At 45.4% G+C, this 22,437-nt stretch overlaps 1 protein-coding gene across 8 annotated transcripts in view; it reads left to right on the top strand.

The window, feature by feature from the left end:
- PPP1R12B (protein phosphatase 1 regulatory subunit 12B) overlaps positions 1-22,437 on the top strand; it is a 194,315-nt gene that overhangs the window by 93,277 nt on the left and 78,601 nt on the right. For all 8 annotated transcript variants that reach the window (XM_060300378.1, XM_060299520.1, XM_030844405.2 and 5 more), the window contains 2 exons: positions 12,573-12,663; positions 21,604-21,807. In XM_060300378.1, the coding sequence (XP_060156361.1) occupies positions 12,573-12,663; positions 21,604-21,807 (295 nt within the window). The remainder of the gene's footprint in view (positions 1-12,572; positions 12,664-21,603; positions 21,808-22,437) is intronic.

Genomic DNA, 22,437 nt, shown 5'->3' with positions numbered 1-22,437 from the left:
AGCAAGCCGCTGTGTAGTGATCCTGGTGTCCAGAGGGGGGCAGCAGAGGCACGTCTGTTGATCCACTTCGCAGAAGGCTGGCTCCCCAAGACCCCGTTCTGTGTCTGGCTCCGTGTGCCGGTAAGCACACCAGCCCCATTCCACTTCAGGTGTTCTAATGTAGGCAGAGAAGGTGTGTCCTGGCAGGTGGAGGTTCCTTCACGTGAGAGCAGCAGGCACAGGTGACAGCCCCCCGGGCTGCGAGGCAAGAGCCCTGGTTTGCTCTCCAGCTGAGTGCACAGCTTATGCGTCGAGGTTGCCTTTTAACTTCTGAATCGGGCCGTGTGGAGTTAGGAGGTGGCTGTCCTGCTGTTCGCGCATTCAGCGCTGTGCAAGAACTGCAGGTACGACACGAGAGAGGCCTGCCTACCTTGTGCCCTCGAGACTGAGGACGCCAGGTACACGCCTTGGAAACCATGAGGCCGCGTGGGGGGTAGACCCTCGAGGGCAGACTGTGTAGGTGGCGTACTGCGCTCTTGGAGGAGAAGGCGGGTCCTGTGAGACGGGGGGCTGTGGCGGCATCTCAGGTGGCCCCAAACATGCGAAAGGTTTAGAGTGGGTTAGAGAATTAGTGTTCTGAGTGGTTACCGTACGCCAGAACTCCCTAGATGCATTTAATCCTCATACCTTTGTGAGACGAATAATATTATTTTCTTTAATACATATAAGAAAAGGCTCAGATGACGGGCCCTGCCCACAATCAGAGCCAGTAAGTGGCAAAGCCAGGATTCAAAACCGGGTCTTTGGGACTTCACAGCCCACGTGTTCTGACCCCACCGGTCCGTGTCCGAGGAGCCGGTCTCCCCTGGGCCGTGGGATACCGTCCGCTGGCACTGTGGGCACAGGGGTTAGGCTCTCTTGATGTTTTGTTCTTTGAAGGAAGTGGGTGTCTGTCTTGGGAGAAACCACTTCTGAAAACAAAGTAAATTGAAAGCTTTCCGTCCTCTCTGGAATCCGAATGGGGAATCTGGGCTTTTGGAAACCAACTGAGGCATCGTCCTGTCGGCCATCAGGCTGGTCCAGCATTCTGTGCTGAGTGCAGGGAGTTTCCCTTGGGAAGGATCCCAGAGCCGGGGCGCACAGTGTTTCCCAGACGGAGCAGCAAGAGCTCACCGGGGACGGGGACAGAGGTGCACCCGCCCACGTGCCTGTCCCGCCACCTTCTCCCTGTCGCTCTCGAGGGAGGGCTCTGACCCCACTCTGTCCCCCACCTCCCGCCCCCTCTCCAGCCCGCCGAATCGGAGCCCTGCCCCCTCGCCTGTCCGGCGCCTGCACCGCGGACCCTCCGTGCCCTTGGTCGTGGGCCATTGCCTTCTGGAGCCTGTGTCTTCCACGACCTCTGGTTCCAGTCTTCCCTGCCCCTCCGTTCTTCCCCGCCACCCCTGCTCTGCGCTCTTCCAGCCCTTCCGCCTCGGCAGGCAGGCGCCTGGGGCTTCCTGGGCTTCCTCCTCTTCTCCTCCCAGGACCTTCCTGAGCTGCCGTTGCTGCTCTGCCGCCCCTGCATCACTCGGGCCTCCCTGCGGAGCTTCCCGACGCCACATGTACATCGGCGCCTGACTTCCGGCAGCCGTATCTGGCCATTCTTTTCCTTTCCCGTACATTTCTTCATCTGTTTAAAGTATTGCTGCAGGTATGCATTTCCTTTAGTTCCCAGGTCCTCTTTAGAACAAGGGTGTAAACAAATAAACCAAACCACTCCCTTCCCTCTGACCCTAAAAGGCAAGAAAGAGCCCTTCTTGTTAGTTAATGGCTAAGCTGACACTGGAACCCAGGAACACCCATTCCTAGTTAGAAACGGCGAGGTAAACCTGCACTAACGCCTGGCCGCCGTGTGGGCTGCATCCTCTGCAGGAGAATTTGGTCCCTCTTAACACCTGTCCCTTCCAGCTTGTCCGGGATGGCCGTACTGCACGTGAATGGCAACCTCTGGAGATATGAAAGCATCCTTTTCCAAGATAGAGTGTTGATGATGGCAGACTTTGGAAAACATCAGGGGACACTAAGAGAAGCCTAACATAAGACAATACTCCCCTCCTGGTATTGGTGGATTTGGAAAAAGAAATGTCTTGCTGCACGAATCCACACAGCTGGGGTGCCGTGGCGCTAGGTGAAGAGCCCGTTTTCGTGTGGTGTGATGTCAGAAAAGCTGTGCTGGAGCCAGACGACCAGTCCTACTCCCTTTAGGTCTCACCTGACAACGCTGTGACCTTGGGTGGGTACTTTAGTGTTTCCTTGGGCCTCAGTCAGCTTTTCTGTAAAATGGGAATGATTTTATCCTCTCTGCCTGAAGTCTTGAAATTAGATCATGTGACTCCTCAAACTCACAAAATCTTTAGCCGCAGGTCCGTGCTCTGTTCTTCTCTGGCTCATCCCCCTGCCCTGTAGCTGTCCCTGCGTGCTTCCAGGTTGATCTTTAGGAAGTTCCTTCTCACCTCCCTGAAATGTACCTGTGCCTGTGCCACCTCATACACAGGATGTAGTCCGAGGAATGACAGGCCCTGGTAGAGGACCAGTAGACATTCGGTAATTAATGACCGCAGCATCCCGAGTGCTATAAAGACATACACTCAACTTGGTTCCTGCCCCGTTTGAAGTTAACCCTTAAGTACCATTCCGTCTTCACAGATTTTAAATGTAGGACTCTCTAAAGCTATTCCAAAAACCAGTTTCCTGTTAGTGGGTTCTGGATGAGAGATTATCCTCTCATCATTCTGGGGAAAACAGCTTTGTACTCTCCCTGGAAATCTTCTTGGTTATTTTCCTTTCATTCTTCTAGTTAAAGTAGCTTTATTTTACTTAGCCCTTCAAACCTGCATGGAGAATATTTTCATGGGCATTAAGACTGCTTCCCAATGAATTATCCATTTCTGGGAAAATAATTAAGGGGAACTGTTTATTGGACTAGTTGGGATGGATATTATAGCACCTTCTTTCTTTCCCAAATCACCACGCGGAGCTATTAACGTGGGGATGGAAACAATGCAGCAGGAGTGGTGGTGATGCGAGAGTAACAGCCAGGCCGTCCTGAACACTTGCGCCTGGTCCTCACAGCAGCCCTGCTGATTTCTGCTCATAATCCTGTTGCAGCTGTTAATACCTTTGCTGCACAAGACACTTGGGTTTAGAGTGCTTAAATGTTTTATCTGGGGTCATCTAGCAAGGAAGTTGAGGAGCCAGGGTTCAAAGCTAGGTGGTCTGATTCCCATGTCAGGGTACTTTATCTCCACACTGTACTTGTCAGAAGATAGTCTAGGTCTTTTATTATGATGATGATGGTTTTCTTGATGTTCATTGATGATTTGCTCTAGGCATTTTGCACAGCTTCTTAAGATAAAATTAGCGGCTGTGTAGTATGTAGAGGAGCACTGTGAACTTGAGAGGCAGAGAACAAATTATTTTTGTCTAGTCATGCTTAAATTCCCTGCTAAGTGTTTGAATTCCACTGATCATGTAACCTCAGAGTCATAGCAAATACAAAGAAAAACGCTTCCTGCCCTCTAGGAAACAGAGCAGACAGGCGTGGTGATTAGAAGACTTCAGCATCGGAATCCCTTCCTCTGTCGCTGCATGGCGGATGTTAGCCTAGTTTTATCTGGAGGCCAGAGCAGGGATAGCTGTGAAGCCACTGTGCCTCCGTTGCAGGACCTTGTGGGCCGAGACCATCGTCTTTTCAGGGCAGTGAAGAGCCATGTGGTGCGCAGACTCACGAGGCCCAGGTGGTGTGCTGGGTGTGGGTGGGTCTGGCACGGGCGTTGCCAAGTTTTGTCTGTAAACGGCCAGGTAACATACATTTTAGGTTTTGCAGGCCATCTTGTCTCCATAGCAAATATTAAACTCTGCTGCTGTCGTTGGTAAAACTTGATTTACAGAATGTGGCAGCCAGGTTTGGCTCCAGGACTACAGTTTGCTCCCCTGTCTGGGTTTAGAAGGTACAAGGGCTCAGGCTCTACTGAAGACGCAGTGTGTCCCCCAGGAAACCGTATGTTAAGGTGTATCACTTCTGTGAATTTGGAATCCATACCTGGGTAAATGAAAGTGAATGAAAATGTTCCTTCCCTCCTCAAAAACATTTAAAACTCAAGTACTGGGGTTTTCTGGGTTTTGTTTTTATAGATTTTTTTTCTTACAACTTAGTAAAAGTTTCATATATTGACACAGGTTACAAAGTAATATACATAATATTCATTAAAAATAGACTATAATATATTATATATAGGTATAGAACATACATACATAGATAAAAATCTAGGCATACGTGTAATAGAATAAAAATGGGCTTATCTTCATGTGGTGGAATTCAGCTTATTTTTATTTTCACGTGTTGATCTGTTTTCCAATTTTTTCTGGGAAAAACATGTATGATTTCAAATATTTAGGACTCCAAGTGAGGCAAAAGGCCCTCGATTTCACCCGCAGACCTGTTTTTACCAGCTCCGTCTCTCTCATTCCGTAAAACTTGCCGGAGCAGGCAGTGCGATAAGCCAGTCAGAGACTTGCGGCTTCACTGTGGCGTCTGTCGAGGACGCAGAGAAGAGACAGCAGCCAAGAAGTGGTGCAGTGGGGTGCTCTGTGTGTTTGCAGGTGGAGGTGGTGGGTGAGGATGCCGGCTGGTAACCCAGGCAGCATTTCCTGAGGGGCTCGTCCTCGGTGTGCTCACCGACTCCAAGGCTGGTCCACAGCTTTGCAAGTTTGGGGACTCAGGTTTTTCCACTTCACCCAGAGAAGAGGAATCTATTAAGGAAAGAGGCACACTTACCGAACTCACAGTGGATTGAGACATGTATGGCAATTCCAGTTTACTAATCCACGTGGAGGAAAAAAATCTCTTAACGTATAGCCTGGTTGGGCACTTCTGTTTCAGGCTATGGCATATGTTGTGATAGACAGACTCTCCCACTGAGAATAAGCAGAAAAGCTGGATAAACATAAGAAAACAAAGTCTTTGAAGGCATTGGAGAGACGGTAAGGAAGTGAGGACTTGAGGGACCCAGATCCCAGAGAGAAGGAAAGCATAGGAGGCGAGCCCAGCACCCGGCTGTGCTTGTCCCCCAAGGTGCTGGCTGACCAGTGAGGCAGTGGCTACAAGGCTGAGAAGCTGGGCGAGGTTCCCAGCCATCTCTCAGTGCTTAGGGAACAGAAATTAGAGTTCAGAAACGGGCCCCAGTGGACACCCCAGACTTCCCCTGGGACGATCAAAGGGCTGCCTTCCAGCAGAAGGGGCTTACCAGACATGGCCAGCTCTGTAAAGACTGAAGCCCAGCTTCCAGGTGGCTCAGTCTCAAAGTGGGTGAAGGGGGTTTGCCTTACCCCATGGTTTTCACAGTGTGGTCTCCACATCAGCAGCGTCACCTGAGAGCTAATCAGAAATGCAGATTCCCAGACCCCCTCCACACCTGCTAAATCAGGACTTATGAGGGGAGAACCTCATGAGATTTGTATTTCACAAGCCTTCCAAGTGATTCTGATGCAATGAAAGTTTGAGAACCAGTTTCTTAGCCTAACTAAGCCGGAGAAAAGAATATCCTCTCTGGAGGATGACAACATCTTCCAGAGCTGCAAGTTATTACTACATTTTTTCATTAAAAATTCTGGCATTAATTCAAAAATTACCAGACAGACTGCCTAATAAGACTGATTTACAAAAGACTAAGAGAAAATACAGACACTAGGAACAGACCCAGATATCGATTATTATCAGATGTGGACTTTAAAATAATCATAGTAAATTACGGTTAATATGTTCAAGAAAATAGAAGACAAGATAGGGAATTTCAATAGAGAACTGCCCTCTGTTTGGAAAGATGGAAATGCTAGAACTGAAAAATAAAATAACAAATTAAGAAATTCAATTGTAGTAAAGCAGCTGAAGAGAGGATTTGTGAACTAATTAGATTGGACAGTGGAAAACACCCAGAATGAAACCCAGAGAGAGAGGAGAATAGGGAGTACAGGAAAAGTGTAGTAAATAATTGGAGGGTGGCCAGCGAGTTGTAATAGAAGTGTGCCTGTAGTTCGAGAAGGAGAGATGAGGGCCGGCTGCTTCTCCTGAGCACCACTTCTTCCTGAAAAGTGGCTGCTCAGACTGGTTATTCAGGCGTAGGCGTGTGGCCGACATTCTCTCGAAAATGAACAAAGCGAACCTGTCATTCTGAGTGTTGGTTGCCAATTGTAACATTTAAAGCAGAAATTAGAACTTTGGAAAACTTGTACCTGTCACTGTGGGTGATATGTTGACTGCTTCCCAATGTGGAAAGACTGTTCTGAGACCAAAGATAATATTAGAAAATGTGGGGTTTTTTTTTAACTTTTATTATTTTTTATTGATATAATTGAAATAAAACAATCTTTTTTAGTATACCACATAATGATTTGGTAAGCATACTACAAAATGATTACCACGATAAATTTAGTTAACATCTGTCACCACACGTATTTTCCTTGTGACGAGCACTTTTGAGATCTGCTCTCTGGGCAGCTTTTGAGTACATTAGTGTTGTTAACTGTAGTCACCTTGCTGTGCATACATTCCTAGGACTTATCTATCTTATAACTGGAAGTTTGTACCTTTTGGCCACCTCCACCCACTTCGCCCACCCCCCACCTCTGGCAACCACCAGTCTGTTCTCTGTACCTATGAATTCAGTTTTTTGGATTCCACATACAAATGAGATCGTACAGTATTTGTCTTTCTCTGTTTCTCTTAGCATAATGCCCTCAAGGCCCATCCATGTTGTTGCAAATGGCAAGATTTCCTCTTTCTATGACTGAATAACATTCCATTATGTATGGACATGTGCGCACGCGCGTGAGTGTATCCACACACACATATATACGCCACATTTTCTTTATCCGTTCATCTGTCGGTAGACGCTTAGGTTGTTTCCGTATCTTGGCCATGGTGAGTAGTCCTGCTGTGAACACTGGGCTGCAGATTTAGCACAGATGGAGACTGTGATTTGGTTTCCTTCAGATAAACACCCAGAAGTGGAACTTCATATGGTAGTTCTATTTTTAGTTTTTCGAGGAACCTCCATACTGTTCTCCAGAGTGGCTGCACCAGTTCACATTCCCACCAGCAGTGCATGAGGGCTCCCTTTTCTCCACACCCTCTCCAACCTTGTTATTTCTCACCTAATAGCCATTCTGACAGGTGTGAGGTGACATCTCACTGCGGTTTGATTTGCATTTCCCTGATGATGAGTGATGTTGAGCATCTTTTCATGTGCCTGTTGGCCATCTGTGTTGTACCTTCTTTGGAAAAAGTCTGTTCAGATCCTCTGTCCCTTTTTTAATCAGGTTGTTTTCTTTTGAGTTGTATGAGTTCTTTATCTAGTTTGGCTGTTAACCCCTTATTAGATACGTGACTTGCAAATATTTTCTACCATTCAGTAGGTTGCCTTCTTGTTTTGTTGCTGATTTTCTTTGCTGTGCAGAAGCAAAAAGCTTGATGAAGTCCCACTTGTTCATTTTTGGTTTTGGTGTCAAATCCAAAAAATCATTGCCAAGACTGATGTTAAGGAGCTTAAACCGTATGTTGAAGAATGTGATTTTTAAAATTACTATTGCATAATGAAATGTGTCACCATTTGGGAGATTTTACGAAAGACACGCCTGGGTAAGACATTCCATCCGAAGTACGAGATAGACCACTGGATTTCGGCATAACAGAATATGAAAATTCTGTTAACATCATTTCAGATTCCACATTGCGACTAACGTTGAAGAGAGTACCACTTGTGTTTGACTATAGGATCAAAGAAGACTGTCCACAATTATCTGGAAAAGCTGTTCTAATACTCCTTGCTCTTCCAACTACATATCTGTGCAGGACTGGATATTTTTTATGTATTTTAACTAAAAAAACATACTGCAGCATATCGAATGCAGAAATGTATATGAGAATTGGGCTCTCTTCTATTAAGCCAACATTAAAGAAATTTATAAAAATGTAAAATAATGCCACTCTTACTAAATTCTTGTTTTAGAAAATTTAGTTGTTTTTCATAAAAGATAAGTTATTGATGTTAACATGAATAGGGCTATCATTTTCAGATGAATTAATAAACACATGTTTAATTTTTCAACTTTACTGCCTAATAAGGTAAATATTAATAGATAATACCTCACATAAACAAAAGCTGTTTGGGGATCCTCAATAATTTTTTAAAATATAAAAGGGTCCTCAGACCAAACGGTTTGAGAACCATTGCTATAGGTACAAGTAGACCTAATTTTATTGTGCTTCACATTATCACTTCCAGATACTGCGTTGTTCACAAATTGAAGGTTGGTGTGTGTCGAACAAGTCTCTTGGCGCAATTTTTCCAACAGCATCTGGTCACTTCATGTCTCTGTGTCACATTTGGTTATTCTCACAGTATTTCAACCTTTTTCATTATTGTATTTGTTATGATATCTGTGATCAGTGATATTTGATGTTACTATTGTAATTGTTTGGGGTGCCACACACCACACCCATATGAAACCACAAACTTAATCAGCAAATGCTGTATTTTTACTGCTCTATCCAGCAGCGGTTCCCCTGTCCCTCTCCCTCTCCTTGGGCCTCCCTATTCCCTGAGACACAACAATACGGAAATTAGGCCAATTAATAACTCGACAAGGGTCTCTAAGTATTCAAGTGAAAGGAAGAGTTGCACATCTCTCACTTCAAATCAAAAACTAGAAATTATTACCCTTAGTGAGGAAGGCATGTGGAAAGCCAAGATAGGCCTAAAGCTGGGCCTCTTGCACCAAACAGCCAAGCTGGAAACACAAAGGAAGAGTTCTTGAAGGGAATTAAAAGCGCTACTTCAGTGAACACACAAATGATAAGAAAGCGAAACAGCCTTATCGCTGATATGGAGGAAGTCTGAGTGGTCTGGATAGATCAAACCAGAAACAACAAAGCTTCATCCAGAGCAAGGCCCTAACTCTCTTCAGTTCCATGAAGGCTGAAAGCGGTGGGGAAGCTGCAGAAGAAAAACTTGAAGCTTAGCAAAGGTTGATTCATGAGGTTTAAGGAAAGATGCATTCTCAATAACATAAAAGTGCAAGGTGGAGCAGCAGGTGCTGATGTAGAAGCTGCAGGAAGTTATCCAGGAGATCCAGCTGAGATAATTCCTGAAAGTGGCTGCACTAAACAACAGATTTTCAGTGTAGGTTAAACAGCCTTCTATTGGAAGAAGATGCCATCCAGGACTTCCATAGTTAGAGAGGGGACGTCAGTGCCTGGCTTCAGAGGACAGGCTGACTCTCCTGTTAGGGGCTAGTGCAGCTGGTGACTTTCAGTTGAAGCCAATGCTCATTTACCATTCCGAAAATCCTAGGGCCCAATGCTACATCTGCTCTGCCTGTGCTCTGTAAATGGACAACAAAGCCTGGATGACAGCACATCTGTTTACAGCATGGTTTACTGACTATTTTAAGCCCACTGTTGTGACTTACTGGGAAAAAAAAAGATTCAAAATATGACTGCTCGTTGACAGTGCACCTGGTGTCAGCCAAGAGCTCTGATGGAGGTGGGCAATGAGACTCATGTTGCTTTCATGCTGCAAACACAACATCCGTCCTGCAGCCTGTGGGTCAAGGAGTAACTGTCAAGCCTTATTGTTTAAGAAATACATTTTGGGGACTTCCCTGGTGGTGCAGTGGATAAGAATCCGCCTGCCAATGCAGGCGACACGGGTTGGATCCCTGGTCCGGGAAGATCCCACATGCCGCGGAGCAACTAAGCCTGTGTGCCACAACTACTGAGCCTGTGCTCTAGAGCCTGCAAGCCACAACTGCTGAGCCCTTTTGCCACAACTACTGAAGCCTGCGTGCCTAGAGCCCATGCTCTGCAACAAAGAGAAGCCACTGCAATGAGAAGCCCGCGCACCGCAGCGAAGAGTAGCCCCCGCTCGCCGCAACTGGAGAAAGCCCGCGCGCAGCAACGAAGACCCAGTGCATCCAAAAATAAATAAATAAATTTATGAAAAAAGAAATACATTTCATCAGGCTATAGGTGCCGTAGATTGGTGACTCCTCTGATGGATCTAGGCAAAGTCAATTGAAAACCCTCTGGAAAGGAATCACCATTCTAGATGCCATTAAGAACATTTGTGATTCATGGGAAGAGATCAGAATATCCACCTTAACAGGAGTTTGGAAAAAGTAGATTCCAACCCTCATGGATGACTTCGAGGGGTTCAGGACTCCAGTGGAGGAGGTAACTGCAGATTTGGTGGAGAAAGCAAGAGAAATAGAATTAGAAATGGGGGCCTAAAGATGTGACGGAATTGCTGCAATCTCATGATACAACTTGAAGGATGAGGAGTTGCTTCTTATGGGTGACCAAAGAAAGTGGTTTCTTATTCATAGCACTAGTTACAGTAGTGAAGACATAGAAACAACCTAAATGTCTATCCACAGATGACTGGATAAAGAAGATGTGGTACACGTATACAATGGAATATCACTCAGCCATAAAAAAAGAATGAAATAATGCCATTCGCAGCAACGTGGGTGCACCTAGAGGTTATCATACTAGGTGAAGTAAGCTAGACAAAGACAAATACCATATGATATCACTTGTATGTGGAATCTTAAAAAATAAATAAATAAAAGATACAAATAAACTTATATACAAAACAGAAATAGACTCACAGACATAGAAAACAAACTTATGGTTACCGAAGGGGAAGGGTAGGAGTAAATTAGGAGTTTGGGATCAACATGTACACACTACTACACATAAAACAGATAAACAGTAAGGACTACTGTGGAGCACAGGGAACTCTACTCAATATCTTGTAATAACCTATAAGGGAAAAGGATCTGAAAAAGCATAGATATATGTATATGTGTAACTGAATCACTTTGCTATACACTTGAAACTAACACACGTTGTAAATCAGCTATACTCCAATTAAAAAAATAAAATTTAAAGAAAAAAAGGAAGTGTTTTTTTGCAATGGACTCTACTCCTGGTGAAGATACTGTGAAGGTTATTCAGATGACAACAGAGGGTTTAGAATATGACATAACTTAGTTGATAAAGCAGGGGCAGGATTTGAGAGGATTGACTCCAGTCTTGAAAGAAGTTCTACTGTGGGTAAAATGGTATCAGCCAGCATCACCGGCTACAGAGAAATCATTCATGAAGGGAAGAGTCAGTCAGTGAGGCAAACGTCACTGCTGTCTTCTTTCAAGACATCGCCACGGCCACCCCAGCCCTCAGCAACCACCATCCTGACCAGCGAGTCGCCAGCAACATCAAGGCAAGACCCTCCACCAGCAAAAAGATTACAGCTTGCTGAAGGCTCAGATGATGGCTAGCATTTTTAGCAATATTTTTAAATTAAAGTATGTACCTTGTTTTTTAAAGATATGCTATTGCACACTTACTACAGTATAGCGTAAACATAATTTTTATATGTACTGGACAACCAAAAATTTCACATGACTGACTTTATTGCAAGATTCACTTTACTGTGGTGGTCTGGAACTGACCTTGCGGTATCTCTGAGATATGCTTGTATTACAGTGACAATTAAAATGTATTTTTAGGATATTATGAACCGTTTTGTGGTACTGAATATGAAAATGTAGATAAGATTCCTTGAAAAACAAATATTACCAAAACAGAACATCTGAATAGGCCTAATTCTATTAAAGAAATTGCAACCCTTATTTAAAACCTTCCCATAAAGAACACTCTAAACCCAGATGACTCTATTGGTGAACCCTTCCAATTATTTAAGGAGGAAATGACCCCAGTCTTACACAGATTCTCAAAGCAAATAGACAAGGAGAAAACACTTCCCAACTTTCATAACTTTAATTTCAAGACTGGCTGGGTTGTTGTAAGGGAAAATTACAGGCCAGTTTCTTGCATGAACACGGATGGAGGAATCCTAAAGTAAATAATACTGAATCTATATAGAAAGTAAGTCTCTATAAATGGTGATACATCATGATTGAGTTGAGCTTATCCCAAGCATTTAGGGTGGTTTTATCATTCAAAACTTGTTCAGTGTAATTCTGCATATTAACAGAAGAAAGAAGGAAATGATAATCTCAGTATACAGGGAAGAAAAGCCTATGATAAAGTTCACACACGAATGAGTAAACGAAGAAACTAATAACAACAAGCCCCTCCTAGTGCACTCCCATGGGCGGGGAAGGAGTTACCTTCACCTGAGGAGCAGAGTCTGCAGGGTCTTGGCCAGAAGCTGTCTCTCTGAAGGCAGGAGCGAAGCAGGGAAACGACTGTCATCAGTGCTAGCCAGAGCGCGAAGGCAGGAAACGAAATAAAAAGTCTAAGGATGGGAAAGAGGAAAGAAAGTTCTCATCTTACAGTTACAGGTGGTGTGATTCTGCACGAACACTGATATGTTTACAGATGATGTCTTGGCTTATGTAATGTTCACCGATAGGCTGTCGGGTTGAGTCGGCCTCACTTCACCTTGGCTCACAGAAACCCCCTCGGTGTGCAGACGCACCTGCTGCCCCCAGGGCCTTACCTCTGCTGTGACCCTTCTTCCCCGCAGGTCGTATCTGACTCCTGTACGGGACGAGGAAGCAGAGTCGTTACGGAAAGCGCGCTCCAGACAAGCTCGGCAGACTCGCAGGTCTACCCAGGTGAGTGTGACCTCCGTGTTTAAGTCCTTTTTTGTCTGTGTGCCTTTCCACTGGAAGTACAATTAAACCGTGATAAAATGTGTGCCTTATTCCAGCCATTGTAGTGAAAGCTTTCCTGTTAAATCTTACACTATATAGAATCAAATGAATTCATAGCTCCATACACCCGCTCTCGCTTCTGTTCTTCAGGCGCAGAGCAGGTTTCTCTCCTTCCCTCCCTAAGACTAATCATTCCACGTGTGCTTAAGGCCCACACCTTAATTCCTGCAGGAGAACAGTCTGGCACAATCTCAGAGTGTTAACCATAGAGTTACCACGGGACCCAGCCATGTTGCTCCTGGGTGTGTACTCAAGAGAAATAAAGCAGGCTTCTACAGAAAAGCCCTGCACAGATATTTATAACAGCATTATTCACAGGAGAGACCCAAATTCAGTGTCATCTCTGGCCAGAGTTAACTTGCTGTATAGACCAAGATTACGTGTGGAGTGTGCAGGTTCGCTGGAGGGCTGAGCCCTGGGCTCCCTGCAGCGTCAAGGTCAGAGTTCTGTGGCTGGTGGTGCCCCAGCGAGTGTTGGGCAGTGGGCCCAAGCGGGGTCATTGCACAGACCAAATAAATGAAGCAGCTAACAAAACTGGAAAAAACCCTCACAAATTTCCATTGATTTGGGAATAAAAAGAAATGAAGTCCTGACGCATGCCAATGCTGCAGTGTGGATGAACCTTAAGAAAAAGTTACGCTGCGTCAAAGAAACCTGGCATGATTCCATTTGTATGAACATGTCCAGAATAGGCAAATCCAGAGAAATAGAAAGTGGATTAGTATTTGCTGGGGGCTGGAGAGAGGGAGGAATGGGAAGTGACCACTAAGGGTGTGGGGTTACTTTCCTTCTGGGGTGATGAAATGTCCTGAAATTAGATGGGGATTTTGCACAGCTCTGTGAATATACTAGAAAACAGCCAGTTGTACTCTTTAAAAGGGCGGATCTTATGTGGATTGTGTTTCAATAATGATGTTAGAAAAAAGCGGAGTCCCTCGGGGAAGCTTTGAAGTAAGGAAGATACGATCTACGTTATATCTTGCAAAAGTCGCTGTGCAGAGAACTGCTGGGAGTGGTCTGTGAAGCCTGGAGGCCCGTGGGAAGCTGTTCCTTAGCTGAGCTGGAGATGACACGCATGTGGCAGCAACAGTTGAGGGAGGCTGTGATTGGGCGTCAAGGAGGCAGAGGAGGATGAGCCAGGCAGCAGAACCGAGGAGCAGAGGGCTGAGGGGTCACCCAGGAGATGGTACCCGAGGGAGTGAACGGCAGTCTCCAGTGAAGAGGGGAAGCTCCGCAGCTTCAGATGCTACAGACGCCAAGCAGGAGAGCTGAGGACTGAGAGAGGGACCTATGCGTAGCCCCCGAGTGCCCTTGTGTCGTTCCTGACCCTCCAGGGTCGGGCAGGTGCCGTCCTGGGTAGTCATTGCCACAGCTGTTACTGCTTGTGCTTCATGGTGGTTTGTTTCCCCAGAGGATGTAACCCCCACGAGGGCCAGACAAGCGTTTGTTTTGGTTTGGTTTACTGTGGCAGGCGATACGTAACATACAACTTAATACTCTAGCCACTTTTAAGCATACGATTCATCGGCATTAAATGCATTCATGTCACTGTGCAGTCATCGGCACCACCATCTCCAGGACAGCTTTCGTCTCCCCAAACGGAACCTCTCTACCCATTAAACAGCTCCCTCTCTCCCCACAGCTTCTGGCAACACCGCTCTACTTTTTATCTCTATGACCTTGACTCTAGGTAGCTCATGCGAGCGGAATCACACAGTTTTTGTCTTTTTTGTGACTGGCTCGTTTCACTCAGTGTAATGTGTTCAAGGTTCATCCATGTGGTAGCACATGTCAGAACTGCCTTCCTTTGTAAGGCTGAATAATACTTTGTTGTATGTTTAGACCCCATTTGGTTCATCCATCATCCACTGATGGACACTTAGGTTGCTTCCACCTTTTGGCTGCTGTGAACATCAGTGTGCAAACATCTCATCAGATCCTGCTTTTAGTTCTTTTGGGTATAGACCCAGAAATAGAATAGGCTGGATCATGTGTTTCTGTCTTAATACTTACTTTCCATTACACTCATCTGTTTTCTTATGTCTTTTCCATTAGATTATGGTTCTTGAGTACAGGAATCATTTGATTTGTCTTTGTAGTTCCAGTACTTAAGAACGCAGTAACTTTTTATTAAGAGAATGAGTGAACAAAATAGCTAATAGTTGCCTTCCGGCTTTGGAACTTCCCTCTTCTGAGGACATGAGCATATGACTACTTGAGTTAAGAATCAACTCACTGTCTTCCTAACCCTTTTCCCCCTTGTCCTGCAGATGTCTCCTCATTCCTTCCTTTTTTTCTGTACTACTGCTCCTGTGAGCCTGGGGAAAATTTTAATTGGTGGAATGTCTCTGTGTGATTCCTACAGTTACAAAATTATGTTAGAGAAAAGCTAGTTCAGGGCTTGTGGGGTTTTTTTAAAAATTTTTAAAATGGAGGTATAGTTGGTTTACAATATTGTTAGCTTCACGTGTACATCATACTGAATAAAATTTTTTAAGATTATATGCTAGGGCTTCCCTGGTGGCACAGTGGTTGAGAGTCCGCCTGCCGATGCAGGGGACACAGGTTCGTGCCTCGGTCCGGGAAGATCCCACATGCCGCGGAGTGGCTGGGCCCGTGAGCCATGGCCGCTGAGCCTGCGCGTCTGGAGCCTGTGCTCCGCAATGGGAGAGGCCACAGCAGTGAGAGGCCCGCGTACCGCAAAAAAAAAAAAAAAGATTATATGCCATTTATAGTTATAAAATATTGGCTGTACTCCCTGTGTTGTAAATATATCCTTGTAGCTTATTTTATGCATAATAAGTTATACCTCTTAATCCCCTGCCCCAGTATTTCCCTCCCCCTTCCCTCTCCCTCTGGCAACCACTGGTTTTTTCTCTGTATCTGTGAGTCTGTGTCTTTTTTGTTATATTCACTAGTTGATTTTATTTTTTAGATTCCACATAGAAGTGATGTCTTACAGTATTTGTCCTCTGACTTTTTTCACTCAGCATGATACACTCCAGGTCCATCCATGTTGTTGCAAATGGCAAAATTTCATGCCAGTGGCTAATACTCCATATACGTATGTATGCATATGTGGAGTATGTGTATATATGTGTGTGTGTGTGTGTGTCTCACGTCTTCTGTATCCATGCATCTGTTGATAGACAGCTAGATGGCTTCCATATCTTGGCAGTTGTAAATCATGCTGCCGTGAATATTGGGGTGCATGTGTCTTTTCGAATTAGTGTTTTTGGTTTTTTCAGATATATGCCCAGGAGTGGAATTGCTGGATCATACTATTTTTAGTTCTATTTTTAGTTTATTTTAGTTCTATTTCTAGTTTACTGAGGGTCCTCTATACTGTTTTCCACAGTGGCTGCACCAGTGTACACTCCCATCAGCAGTGTACTAGGGTTCCCTTTTCTCTGCATTCTCACCAACATGTGTCATTTATGGTCTTTCTGATGACAGCCATTCTGACAGGTGTGAGGTGACATCTCACTGTGGTTTTGATTTGCATTTCCCTGATGATGAGTGATGTTGAGCATCTTTTCATGTACCTGTTGGCCATCTGTATGTCTTCTTTGGAAAAATGTCTATTCAGGTCTTCAGCCCATTTTTAAATTGGCTTGTTTGTTTTTTTGATATTGAGTTGTATGAGCTGTTTATATATTTTGGAGATTAACCCCTTATTAGTCATATCATTTGCAAATATTTTCTCCCATTCAGTCTTTCCCATTTGTCTTTTCGTTTTGTTGATGGTTTCCTTTACTGTGCAAAAACTTTTAAGTTTCATTAGGTCCCATTTGCTTATTTTTGTTTTTGTTTCCTTGCCGTAGGAGGCAGATCCAAAAAAATATTGCTGTGATTTATGTCAAAGAGTGTTCTGCCGATGTGTTCTCCTAGGAGAAATTCTACTAACTTTGGGTGTCGTTTATTCTTCTTTTTCTGATTCCTTTAGGTTAAGGTTAGGTTGTTTATTTGAGATTTTTCTTGTTTCCTGAGAGGGCTGTATTGCTATAAACGTCCCTCTTAGAATTGCTTTGCAGCATCCCGAAGATCTTGGAACACTGTTTTCATTTCATTTGTCTCCAGGTATATTTTGAATTCTTCTTTGATTTTTTCAGTGATCCATTGGTTGTTTAGTAGCATTTTGTTTGGGCCACACGTGTTTGTGTTCTCTGTGGTTTTTACTCTTGTAGTTGATCTCTAGTCTCATAGCCTTGTGGTTGGAAAAGATGCTTGATATGATTGCAGCCTTCTCAAATGCACTGTGACTTGTTCCATGATATAGCACAGATGTATCCTGGAGAATATGCCTTTGAAAAGAATGTGTATTCTGCTGCTTTTGGATGGAATATTCTCTCTCTGTATTAAGTCCATCTGGTCTGATGTGCCATTTAAGGCCAGAGTTTCCTTACTGATCTTCTGTGTGGATGATCTGCCCATTGATGTAAGTGGGGTGTTAAAGTCCCCTACTATTTTTGTGTTACTGTTGATTTCTCCCTTTATGTCTATTAATATTTGCTTTATTCATTTAGGTGCTCCTATGTTGGGTGCAAATATATTTTCAATTGTTATATCTTCTTGGATTCATCCCTTGATTATTATGTACTGTCCTTCTTTTTCTCTTGTAACAGTCTTTATTTTATTTTATTTTTATTATTTATTTGTTTGTTTGTCTATTTATTTATTTATTTATGGCCGCGTTGGGTCTTCGTTGCTGTGCACAGGCTTCCTCTAGTTGCGGCGAGCGGGGGCTACTCTTCGTTGCAGTGTGTGGGCTTCTCATTGCAGTGGCTTCTCTTATTGTGGAGCTCGGGCTCTAGGCGCATGGGCTTCAGTAGGTGCAACACGTGGGCTCAGTAGTTGCAGCACGCGGGCTCTAGAGCGCAGGCTCGGTAGTTGTGGCACATGGGATTAGTTGCTCCACGGCATGTGGGATCTTCCCAGATCAGGGATCGAACCCACGTCTCCCACACTGGCAGGTGGATTCTAAACCACTGTGCCACCAGGGAAGTCCCAACAGTTTCTATTTTAAAGTCTATTTTTCTGTTATAAGTATTGCTACCCAGCTTTCTTTTCATTTCCATTTGTATGGAATACCTTTTTCCATTCCCTCACTTTCAGTCTGTGTGTGCCTTTAGATCTGAAGTGTGTCTCTTGTAGGCAGCATATATTGGGTGGGCCAAAAAGTTCGTTCGGGTTTTTCCATAACATCTTACAGAAAAACCGAATGAACTTTTTGGCCAGCCCCAATATATGGGTCTTGTTTTTGTATCCTTTCAGCCACTCCATCTTTTGATTGCAGCATTTAATCCATTTCATATAAAGTAGTTATTGATACGTATGTACTTATTGCCATTTTGTTACTGTTTCGGGATTGTTTTTTTAGTCCTTTTTTGTTCCTTTCCTCTTTTGTTCTCTTCCCTTGTGATTTGATGACACTCTTTAGTGTTATGTTTGGATTTCCTTCCCTTTTATGTGTATGTATCTATTATAGATTTTTTGGTTTGTAATTACCATGAAGTTTGCGTATAGCAGTATATGTGTGTGTGTACACACACACACACACACACACACACACACACACACACAAGTCGCTGATCTCTTTAATTTCAAATAACATTTTAATAACCCTGCATTTTTCCTTCTCTCCCCCCATGATTACTGTTTTTGACATCATATTTTATATCCTTTCATTTTGTGTATCCCTTAACTTCTTATTGTGGATATAGTTGATTTTACTACTTTGTCTTTTAACCTTTCTAGGAGGTTTGTACTTGGTTGATTTACTGCCTTTACTGTATATTTGCCTTTACCGATGAGATTTTTCCTTTCATAATTTTCATGTTTCTAGTTGTGATCTTATTTTGTTTTCTTTTTTTTTTTCCTTTCTTTTGCTTAGAGAAATACCTTTAACATTTCTTATAAAGCTGGTGTGTTGGTGCTGAACTCTTTTAGCTTTTGCTTGTGTGTAAAGCTTTTGCTTTCTCCATCAACTCTGAATGAGAGCCTTGCTGGGTAGAGCATTCTTGGTTGTAGGCTTTTCCTTTTCATCAGTCTAATTATATTGTGCCACTCCCTTCTGGCCTGCAGAGTTTCTGCTGAAAAGTCAGCTGATAGCTTTATGGGAGCTCCCTTGTATATAACATGCTGCTTTTCCCTTGCTGCTTTTAATAGTCTGTCTTTAACTTTTGCCATTTTAATTCCAATATGTCTTGGTGTGGTCCTCTTTGGGTTGATCCTGTTTGGGACTCTGTGCTTCCTGGACCTGGATGTCTGTTTCCCTTCCCAGGTTAGGGAAATTTTCAACTGTTATGTCTTCAAATATGTTCTGTGACCCTTTCTCTCTCTCTCTTCTCCTTTTGGGACCTCTGTGATGTGACTGTTAGTGCATTTGATGTCATCGTAGAGGTCTCTTAAAGTGTCCTCGTTTATTTATATGTATATATTTTTTCTGTTCAGTGCCAGTGATCTCCACTGTTCTGTCTTCCAGCTCACTGGTCTGTTCCTCTGTATCATTTAGTGTACTGTTGATTCCTTCTAGTGCATTTTTCATTTCGGTTATTGTATTCTTCGTCTCTGTTTGGTTGTTCTTTGTATTGTCCAACTCTTTGTTAAAAACTTACAACTTCTCACTCTGTTCATTCTTTCCTAAGTTCTTTGATCATCTTTACGATCATAACCTTGAACTTTTTCTCAGGTAGATTGCCTGTCTCCACTTCACTTAGTTGTTCTTCTGCGGTTTTATCTTGTTCTTTCATTTGGAACGTGTTCTTCTGTCGCCTCATTTTGCCTAACTTGCTGTTTATAACATTGTGTTTCCACGTATCTGGTGGGTTGGTTACATTTCTTGACCTTGGGGAAGTGGCCTTCTGTAGGAGGCGTCCTATACGTCCCAGCAGTGCACTCCTCTCTGGTCAGCAGAGCTGTGTGCTCTAGGGGTGCCCCCTCTGTGGGCTGCGTGGGTCATTCTGTTGTGGTGGGCTGACTGTGTGGGTGGGCTGGTTGGTTGCCAGGCCCTGCCTTGTGTGGAGGCTGCTGGTTGCCGTGACCAGGTCATGAGGTGGCCGACTGTGGAGCCCAGGGGGGCCCCAGGGCTAGTGCTGGCTCGCTGGGAGTAGAGTCAGTGGGGCTGTGGCCCGCCCTCTTCACTGGTGAGTGAAGCTATGTCCTGGGGCTAGCGCTGGCCTGCTGGTGGGCAGAGCCGGGTCCTGTGGGTCTGGCTGCAGGGCCCCAGGGTCCAGAGCTGGTGTCAGACTGCTGGTCGTTGGGGCTGGCTCGTGATACAGCTAGCTGTGGGGTCCAGTGTGTTCTGAAGCTTGTGTTGGCCTGCTGGTGGGCAGGGCTGGGGCCCAGCTGGCCCCAGGGCTGGTGCTGACCTGCTGGTGGATGGACTGGGTCCTCCCACGGCAGGCTGTGGGCTGTGATTGTCCTGGGGCTGGTGTCCACCCATTGGTGTGGTGTCCACCCATTGGTGTGTGAGGCTGGTCTGAAGGCTAGAAGAGGCTTACTGGTGGGCAGGGCCAGGGCCCAGGGGTTTCTGGGGCTGGTGTCTGCCCACTGGTCGGTGGAGCTGGGTCCCAGGGTCTCTGGCTATAGGTCTCTGGTGGTCCCGGGTCTAGTGCCTGTGCACTGGTGTGTGGGGCTGGGTCCTGGGCCCTCTGGTGGGCAGGGCTGTGTCCAGGGGGTCATAAGGCAGCCTGTCTGCTGGTGGGTGGGCCTGTGTCCCTGCCTAGTTAGTTGCTTGGCCTGAGGCCGTCCCATTCCTGGTGCCTGTGTTCTGCTGGCTATGAGCGGGGCTGGGTCCTGAGGGTAATAAGCTAGAGGGAGGACTCCACGATGGTGCCTGCCTGCACCAGTGTACTTGCGGTTGAACCAGCTCCCCAGAGTGGCTGCTGACAGCGTCTGTGTCCCCAGCATCACAGGCCTACCTCTCCGGGAGACTCTCCAAGATCAGCAGGTGGGTCTGACCCAGGCTCCTTTGAAATTACTGCTTCTGCCCTGGGTTGTGGAGCACGTGAGATTTTGTGTGTGCCCTGTAAGAGTGGGGTCTCTATCCCCACACAGCCCTCTGGGACTCCTGAAAGGAAGCCCTGCTGGCCTTCAAACCCAGATGTTCTGGGGGCTTGTCTCCCCCAGGCTGGGGCTCAGAGCAGCCCGCTCGCTCCTGGGGGAGAACCTCCACAGCGTTTGCGGGTCGCCCCTCTTACCCGTCTTGTGGTGGTTCTTTCGATACGTCTGTAGCTGTAGACGATCTCTTCTGGTCGGGCCTGGGCAGCAGTTGTTCTGTGCATAGTTATCCTGGTGCCCTGGGAAGAGGCGAGCTCAGGGTCTTCCTGCTCTGGCATCTTGGCGGCTCCCTCAGGGTCGGTTTTGTGTTTGTTTGTGTGGGTTTGGTTTTTGGTTTTGGTGGTGGTTCTAGCCTGGCTCTGAATTGTCACCATTTTGAGCCTGGTTCTTCTTTCTGTGCGTAAACTTAAGTTTTCCTTGTATCTGCTGGACAGTCTCTGTTGGTGGCTGCGTGCTCTTGGGGGGTCGGGAGCGTCCAGGTGGAGATGTGAGAACCATGGGTGTGGAAGCAGCGGGCGGGCATCAGTGCTGCCCTGTTTCTGGAACTCAAGCAGGAAACGCTCAAGTATTGTGTTTGAAGTGTATCTAGGCTCAGGCCTGGGGCCTCTGCGTACTGAGGTGTTTGTTTTCAGCATATATTGCTTGAAGCGGCCTCACACATTTCGGGAGCTTCATTTGGAATTCGGTACCATTAGATCTTTACGGAGTTTCCCTGCTCATTCACAGGGCGTTATTCCATGGTTAGGGTGAAACCTCTCTGACCTTGTGGTATTTTCCCAGGGTGTAACCCTGACGGATCTCCAGGAAGCAGAAAGGACGTTCAGCCGGTCGAGGGCAGAGCGTCAGGCTCAGGAACAGCCCAGCCCGAAGCCCGTGGGCCCCAGAGGGCTCGACGGCAGCACCCAGAAGCATGAGCCCCTGGCAGCCCCTGCAGAGGAAGCTGGGGAGAGCCGCCAGCCCTGGGACCGGGGTCTGGAGGATCAGGTGAGCTCTCTGTGCTGAAAGCAGGTGACTGGGGGAGTCTCTTCCCCACTGATAATTCCAGAACTGTCCTACTCTGCAGGGGACGCCTCATAGAACACGCTATTTACGTCCATCTTTAGTTGGCAGACCTGTGTAACTGAAAGAATTCAGAGATGTTAGTCCTTAAGTGATCAATTTTTTCCTCTGGGAGTTAACTAATGCGCTTTTTTCCAGTTTTATTGAGATGTAATGGACATGTAATGTTACAACATGATTTGATGTGTGTACACGTTGTGAAATGATTACCACCATACTTTTGGTTAACTAAATGTGTCTTTCTATTCTGAAAAGAGAGATCTTGGTATAAAAAAAATGCAAATAGAAGTATAAGCATTTATTATTTAGTTTATGCCAGGCACAATTTTAACAATTTCAATATGTGTATTAAATTGTTTAATCCTCACAACAACGCTCTGAGGTAAGTATTATTATTCCTTCTTAAAATATGAGTCAGTGGAGTGACAGGTTAAGTAACCTGCCCAGCATTTTGCACGGCTAGGAAGAGGTCAAGGACTTCCCTGGCGGTCCAGTGGTTAGGAATTGGCGCCTTCACTGCTGGCCACCCAGGTTCGATACCTCGTCGGGGAACTA

The sequence above is a fragment of the Globicephala melas genome, chromosome 1 (genome assembly GCF_963455315.2).
Source record: "Globicephala melas chromosome 1, mGloMel1.2, whole genome shotgun sequence".
NCBI classification, from domain to species: Eukaryota; Metazoa; Chordata; class Mammalia; order Artiodactyla; family Delphinidae; genus Globicephala; species Globicephala melas.
Note: the sequence above shows the minus strand (reverse complement) of the source record. Positions and strands in the feature narration are given on the sequence as shown.